This window comes from Osmerus mordax, chromosome 8 (assembly GCF_038355195.1).
Source record: "Osmerus mordax isolate fOsmMor3 chromosome 8, fOsmMor3.pri, whole genome shotgun sequence".
NCBI classification, from domain to species: Eukaryota; Metazoa; Chordata; class Actinopteri; order Osmeriformes; family Osmeridae; genus Osmerus; species Osmerus mordax.
Window position 1 is genome coordinate 9,235,960 of NC_090057.1, and position 8,026 is coordinate 9,243,985.

The window sequence follows — 8,026 nt, forward strand, 5'->3', positions numbered from 1 at the left end:
AGCACAGCTACAGTACAGCTGGATTGCCATTAAACATCACTTTACAGGGGGGGGGGGGGGGGGGGGGGGGGCTCTTGAGGGGGTTAGGATGGAATGGAAGACAGCAGGGTTAAGGTGGGTAGGTGGGGTGGAAAAGAGCATGGTTACAGTGGGTAGATGGGCTGGGCAGGGTGGGATAGAGGATATCTGGTTTGGGTAGGGTGGGTGGGAGTGCATTGGCTGGGGTGGAACCAGTGAGTCTCCTCATGTGATGCGCCCCCCTGGGACTTTTTGTCCACTGCTGTGAAGGGGTCACTCAGATGCCAGGGGTCTGGTCAGAGTGGGAGTGGGGGGGTCAACTGTACATCCAGGTGTCAGCTGACCGGTATAAGTCAAGCCTTACACCTGTTGGGGCACCTGGTCTCTGTAACCTGGGGGACAGTTTGGGTGGGGGGGTGGTGAGGGTGAGGGAAGGGGAGAGACGGGGAAAAAGAGAGATGGGGATGGGTTAGAGAAGGACAGGGACAGGGGCACAATCTCCCAAATTAGATGTGTACTGTTGCGCCTCTAAATCACCATGGAGACGAGGAAGGTGCTGCAAACCAACCTCTGACATTTGCATGAGGTGCTTAGGTGACACACACGGGCGGATGTATATACTGTAGGATGTTACACACAAGGTGAGGACACTAGGATGCTACACACAAGGTGAGGACACTAGGATGCTACACACAAGGTGAGGACACTAGGATGCTACACACAAGGTGAGGACACTAGGATGCGACACACAAGGTGAGGACACTAGGATGCTACACACAAGGTGAGGACACTAGGATGCTACACACAAGGTGAGGACACTAGGATGCTACAGATACCTACCTTCAGAAACTTGAGTTCATAAAGGTGCAGCATAGAAAAAGGTACAGAAAAGACACAAATAATGAGAAACTACAGTTACACACACATTACACAAAATGTGTATTACAAATCTATTACACAACCTAAGGAAAGTAGAGGAAGAAGGTTCGAAGTAGACACGTTGAACACTGATTCAAAAAACATTCAAAAAGCAGGGAGAGAGCAGAAGAAAACTGGCAGTGTTGCAGGGGGACCATTTCCTGTCCTCCACTCCCACACACAGGCTGACATCCAGGGCTCCACCCTGGAAAAAGACCCTGCTCCACCATCACAATGACTAGTGTCTCAACGGGAGGTAGAGGAAGACAGAGGAGAGGGCGGGGCATGAGAAGAGAGAGGAAGAAAGAGAGAAATAGAACATATACATATGGATACATACAATAGATACATGATGAAAAGAAATGTGGGTTTAGAAAGACAAGACATAGAAACCCACAGATATATAGTTATGGAATCTCAACAGACAACAAACAAACAAGACAACAATAAGCCTGTATAGTGTACGTTTGTGTTGCAGATATGTTCTGAGGTATACGTACTGGCCAAGATGACCATGTCCATGCCCCAGAATATACTCATGATCCAGCCCACCATCACTATGGCTGTGAGGATCTGAATGAAGGCTGCAGCTATGTTCAACCAGAACACGCAACACACATGGCGGTCTGGCAGATCTGTCCGGGCTCCACACAGCACCGTGAATGCAGACACAAACGTCCCTGGGGAGAGAACACAAACAGTCAGGGGTTTGGTCCTTGTGTTTGAAGTTCTATCTACAGTACCTTGTTGCTGATGTTGTGGTGGTGGTGGGGGGGAGGGGTTGGTGAGAGAGAGACAGGAGTGGTTGGTGTGAGACAAGGAGGTTGGTGTGAGATGGGGGGGTTGTTGTGAGAGACAGTGGAGTAAAAGAGGGAGGTGAGGCATCTGTCAGAGTACCCTTGCATTACTCTGATCACTGTAATTATCATGAGCATTCCCTATAGCAGAGCACCACGGTCAATATGTTGGGGAGGAGGAAGCAGTACAAGTCAATGAACCAAAAATGCAATGTAATGTTTATTCTTGTTATTGTGAATGTGTATCTTCAAACATGCTGGTGTTCCAGTATATAAACTTCACAAGCATGGATACAGCATGTTGGCCTACATAAGGCTGCCTTTTTACACTTCCCTGAATGAAAACACATCTGACCTGACAACTAGAGTGTGTGTATGTGTGTGTGTTAGGAGATGGTTTGTCATGTTGCTATTGTGCCTACTCAAACCAGAGATTTGAAATGTGTGCTAGAGACATGCCCTGAATTCATAACACTAGAAAGGGCCAGCTCAAGGACAAACTCGTCACTGGCACACACACACACATTGATGTTGAGTGAGTAGTCATGTGTTATAAGACCCCATGTAGCAAGAGGGAGCTTTGAGAGAGGGCAGAGAAGGAGGGCGAAAGCAACAGCCCACCAGGTTAGAAACTGCATTTTGAATCAACCAGAAGCTTTTTTTCAACTCAGGCCACAATTCCATTATAGGTTTGGCCAATCAAATGTATGGTTACAAGCAAGCAGATCAATCCTCTTCCCCTATTTGTATCATACAACGAAATTGATGGATGCATGTTCTCAAGAGGAGCTAAAGCAGCTTTGTGACAGGGAGCTAAAGCAGGAGTCTGGATGATAATGATGCCTTCTCATACCAGGGAGGAGAGGCTGGGAGTGTGTTATGCTATGAGACAATGTGTTACGTATTACTCATTATACCGCAAAGCACCAGGAGAGAGAGTGACAGAGAGTGAGAGAATGATAGAGTGAGAGAGTGATATAATTAGATAGTGAGAGAATAAGAGTGTGAGAGAATGAGAGAGTGAGATGATTACATGAAAAGCATGTAAAATGTTATATGAAAGCATGTAACATGCTTTCATGTTACATGCTACCTCCTTGCTACATAAACCTTTTTATTACATGTTACCAATTTTCCACATGAAACTCAATGCTACATAAATGCTACTGAAACCTCATTGCTACATGCCATCAAAATGCTAAATTAATCTCAAAGCTACATGCTAATTAAAAAATAATAGCTACCTTAATTATGACAACATAACCCCCAATATACAGTACACAAAACTCTTGGAGAATTGCATAAGGCAGGTCCAGAATTTCAATTACGGAATTTTCTGTTATGGACAACTTCAACAGAGGTTAAATTAATGAGTCATGGTATGAAGTGTATGCAATTAGCATCTCCTCAAATAACATCCTCCCTTCCTCAGCCAACTCATGCTATCCTCCCTCTCTCTATCACTACCCCCCCCCCCTCTCTCTATCACTAGCCTCTCCCCCTCTCTCTATCACTACCCCCCCCTCTCTCTATCACTACCCTCTCCCCCTCTCTCTATCACTACCCTCTCCCCCTCTCTATCACTACCCCCCCTCTCTCTATCACTACCCTCTCCCCCTCTCTCTATCACTACCATCTCCCCCCTCTGTCTGTCCCTCTCAACCTCTCTCTATCACTAACCTCCCTCTCTCTATCACTACCCTCCCTCTCGCTATCACTACCCTCTCCCCCCTCTGTCTGTCCCTCTCAACCTCTCTCTATCACTACCCTCCCTCCCTCTCTCTATCACTACCCTCCCTCTCTCTATCACTACCCTCTCCCCCCTCTCTCTATCACTACCCTCTCCCCCTCTCTCTATCACTACCCTCTCCCCCCTCTGTCTGTCCCTCTCAACCTCTCTCTATCACTAACCTCCCTCTCTCTATCACTACCCTCCCTCTCTCCATCACCACCCTCTCCCCCCTCTCTCTATCACCACCCTCTCCCCCCTCTCTCTATCACTACCATCTCCCCCCTCTCTCTACCCTTCCCCTGCTCGAATACTCCCTTCTGCCTCCTCTCTCTTCTCCCTCTTTCCCTTCCTCTAATATCCCCCTCTACTCCCTTTTCACTCCTCCCCCTCATCCTAGGTCTTTGGTGGCTCCACCACCCTTCTGGTAGTATTTCTGCTGTCATGGCAACAAGCAGAACCAAAAGAACGCTACAATGGAGGCTGTGCGTGTGTATGTGTCTCTCTCTCTCTCTCTCTCTCTCTGTGTGTGTGTGCATCAAGCACAAATGTCACTATGTACCTTTTTTCCAGAATCCTTCTCAACCCAGTTGAAAAGCCTAGGGTCAGAGAGTACCTCCACCAGTGTTCTTCTACCCCTCATTCATCCCTGTCATCCCTCTTCTCCCAGATATAGAGGAGGACTTCCAGCTGCCTCCTTCACCCTAAACAGACATCCTCATCCTTGACTGCCTCCTTCTTTCTGTGACCTTTTCACTATTGGATCTACAGTATATCCACACATAAAACACACACAAACACACACACAGTTTCTTTTTAATAGTAGGCCATTGGTAGTTGCTGATGCTGTTGTATGTCTTTTATGTCCATCGTGACAGGAATCTTTGAATATATATTATTTTAATTAGGAGGCGTATCGCCTCCACAAGCAATTTACATGGCTCCATTTAACATCATTTGGCAGATGACACATGCCAGAGCTGGAATCTGCAGGCTGTCGTCATGACTGACTGGCGCTGTGTTGGTGCCAAGCACTTGAATAGACATGGCACCATCTCTCTCTGGCGCTCAGCTGCTGCCTCAGACAGAAGAGAGAAACACACACAAACCTACAAGAACACCTGGATTCTAGACAGTACAGTAGTATACAGTAAAGTAGTATGATAAACCAGATCGTTTTCACTGTGAAGCCATTTCGCTCTACGCACTCACCCCACACCAAGCCACAACTGTTACACCTGATTTCTATCTGCTAATAATAACATACGCCAGGACCAGATTAGGTGGCCATGATACAACCATTCCCTGTCGCTTGGGTCTGTATTCTTGCATCCCCTCCCCATCTCTTCCTCTATCCTCCAGCTCCCATTTCTGATATTAATCTACCAAGGCCTGAGGAGGCCAGCTGGGACCCTAGGAGTCATGCGCCACACCCAGAGTCTCCTGCCTCAACCATTCATTATTCATCAATGTATTCATTCCACCATTGTTATTCCTTCAAGTAAAACTACTAAATGTATTCAGTTCTTGATGAGGGTCTTGGAACTCATAAACACAGTCACACACAGTCTCAACCTCAACATCACCATAGGGATGTGTAACAGAGACAGAGACCACAGGCAGGGGGGGAAGGGACACATGTGACTAAATCAATAACTGACATCAATAACATGTGCATTTATACATCTTAAACAGCGCTGACCTCGGAGACAGAACATGTGTAGGACTGACACCGCAGGACCTCTCATTAGGAGACAGACCCAGAGGTTCTCAGAGAGAGAGAAAAAGGAGACCTACAAGAATATAAATATAAAGGTGATATAATTGACAGAGAAAAGAACAGTGGAGGAGTTTGCTGCCCTTCTCTGATGTGTCTATATCAAAAGGACTACTGTGTGGATGTGTGCCTGTTCGGACACGACAGACCCCATTAGGTACAGGGGAGGATCTGTGGATCAGTCTGACACCCCCCCCCCCCCCCCCCTACACACACACAAGCACGAGAGCACACACACACCATTGGACACATAGGAGGCACTCTCTCATGCCAGTTAATGAATATGAAAGAATGAGAAGGAAAAAGGAGGAGCTGGAAAATCATTTGAATGTAGGAATGAGGGGGGTGAGGGGTCTATGCATGCTTGAGGTGTGTGGATTATACTGACATCCAAAAGCCCAAAGTAAAAATCCAGTAATCCAGTCAGTATTTAAAACTGAGTATTATATGAATCTGATGAGACTCTACCAACATGAAGTGAGGAAGAGGAGAAAAGGACCCCCTCGCCTCCAGACCTTTCACCCTCCAGTGAGATGCCTCTGATACTGCAAGCTCTTCATCCCCTAGGGTTGGGAACTTATTCCAAATATGCGCTTGTGCCACCGGAGCCTCGCTGACAGTTGTTACTGGCTACTCACTAATTTAACAGAGAAAGGCTTGCTTGTTCGTCGGCAAACCACACCCCGCGCATCAATTAAATCAAACATCGTTCAGTCAAGACACAAGCCCGCTATTACCACATCAATTCAATGTGTTGATATATTTTTATATTGATTCATAATGTATCATTCAATTAAACCCATGGTAAAGCTTTGAGATAGACAGATTCCCCAGCACTTAATGTCATTTAAAAGTACATGAATCATCCCCTTACCTAGTCCAGGTACAAAAGTGTTGAGAAATAGGCAGAAAACAGCTACAGGGAATGGCATGTAGGGAATGGCTGCGCGCAGAGGTCCTTTCTTTTCGCGCACTTGAACAACAACTCCACTGGATGAAGTCGTACTGGTCACCGTTACTCCTTTCTCGTTCATCTCCGTGTCTTTCTGGTCCATCTCAAGCTTTTTAAAGAATATTCACACTTTGCACCTGTTTCTCACTGTCTCTTCCCACTTCACAGCGCGCACACCTTGACGGTAACAAGGTAAAATGTGAAGAACTGCCTAAGTGGTCGGTTGTAGTACGTGTGAGCGCGTTTGCTCCACAAGCTTCTCCTCTTCTACCCAGTTTTGCGAGTGAGAGCACAAGAGAACTGAGTTACTGTTGACACCATGCGTTTAAAGAGGCAGTGACTTGTTATAACTGCTATTGTAGCCCATCTACTCGACAGATGTCCCAGCATTTGGAGAAAAAAAAATTGTATGTGAGGGCGAGAGAAAGGGTGAGAGGAATAAACTACCATCTCTATCTCAACCTGAAAGCTAAAAAATAAAATAAATTTAAAAATAATTTTAAACCACCATCAAACCAGGCTAACAGATTGTTACGTGGATGTTTGTGCATGTGCAAGCAAAATCTCAGCCTAGACAAATGGGTTTGCGATGACTACCCTGGGAGCCACTGTAGTTGGCCTGAACTCTGGGGTCAGAGGTTATACAAGGGCTAAATTAGAATCCTCCCAGTAGTCCGGGGGTGAAAGGTCAACTATTAATTTACAGGCATGCCTCACCGAAGGTGGACCTCATTAGTTTACACAACCTGTTTTAGGGGGACCAAACTATATATTTTACAGAAAAAGTCCTGTAAAATAAGTGTTCCTTTAACATGGCAGACCAGCCATAGAGTCGAACAGCATGCTAGCTTAAAACTTTGTCCGGGCTCAATTCTTCAGAGAGTCATTCCTATGACAATGTAACATATTTATTTAGCAGACGCTTTTCTCCAAAGGAAGGGGGGGATTGATGGCAAGAACACAGAGGCGAATACAGAGATGGTGAGCCGAGGGGATTCATTGAGGAAAGGGGGAGGAAAGGGGAAGAAGAAAAAGCAAAGGCAATGAACCTGTGTGCCTTTCAATTTAAGCTAGTGAAGATGAACAGGGATAACCCAATGAAGGAGAGGCATGTCAAGCCCACTTCCATCACTTATTGAGGGACAGTCTACTAGTACAAGCTATTGCCGGCAAAACAGAAGGATGCATCCCATCCCAGCCGAACACCAGCTTGGATTGTACAATGACTGCCCATTACATGACCCACATGATGGAGAGCATCTCCAGTGTAAAGAGCCCAAAAGTATTTTGACTTCCCTCCCAGGCCCTCACATCTCCGAGACTAACCTACCTGAACACCATCCAAACCTGTTCACCCACTCTTAAACATCACTCCAGGGTTAGGTTTTGTTGGCGGTACATTTCCTGGGTTAGTTGGTTAAGTTTAGGATTACGTGTTGAGTTGGAGTACATTTATTGTACATAATTGTTGTCGTCCCCATTGGATAGTTCTGAAACGTTCCCAGTGATTCTCTATGTAATTCCTAAAATTGTCACCAGATGGCCCTGTGGGACCAATTATGTTTCCACTGTCCCAACTTTTCTCTCTCTCTCTCTCTCTCTCTCTCGCTCTCTCTCTCTCTCTCTCTCTCTCTTCTCTCTCTCTCTCTCTCTCTCTCTCTCTCTCTCTCTCTCTCTCTCTCTCTCTCTCTCTCTCGTTCACACATGTACTGTATACACATGTCATTTACCACTTGCCCACACAGTGGCACAAATCACCAACAAGTCAAGCAAACACACTTTCTCACAGTCCCCCCTGCAGGAGAATCCTGTTACCGTAAGCTAACATGTTTCAG

General features: G+C 46.1%; 1 protein-coding gene across 1 annotated transcript; it reads right to left on the reverse strand.

The window, feature by feature from the left end:
• Positions 1–228: 228 nt before the first annotated feature.
• stum (stum, mechanosensory transduction mediator homolog) lies at positions 229–6,294 on the reverse strand. The gene is made up of 4 exons (XM_067242301.1): positions 6,114–6,294; positions 1,437–1,616; positions 859–867; positions 229–410 (listed from the first exon to the last, which is right to left on the reverse strand). Exons 1-4 carry the CDS (start codon positions 6,292–6,294, stop codon positions 379–381), a joined length of 402 nt encoding a protein of 133 aa, XP_067098402.1. The 3' UTR covers positions 229–378.
• Positions 6,295–8,026: the final 1,732 nt, after the last annotated feature.

Coding starts and splice junctions, on each gene's coding strand:
- stum (XM_067242301.1), bottom strand. CDS start 6,294: ATGGACCAGAAAGACACGGAGATGAACGAGAAAGGAGTAACGGTGACC. Junction 1,617..6,113: donor CACTTTTGTACCTGGACTAG/GTAAGGGGATGA, acceptor TTCTCTCCCCAG/GGACGTTTGTGTCTGCATTC.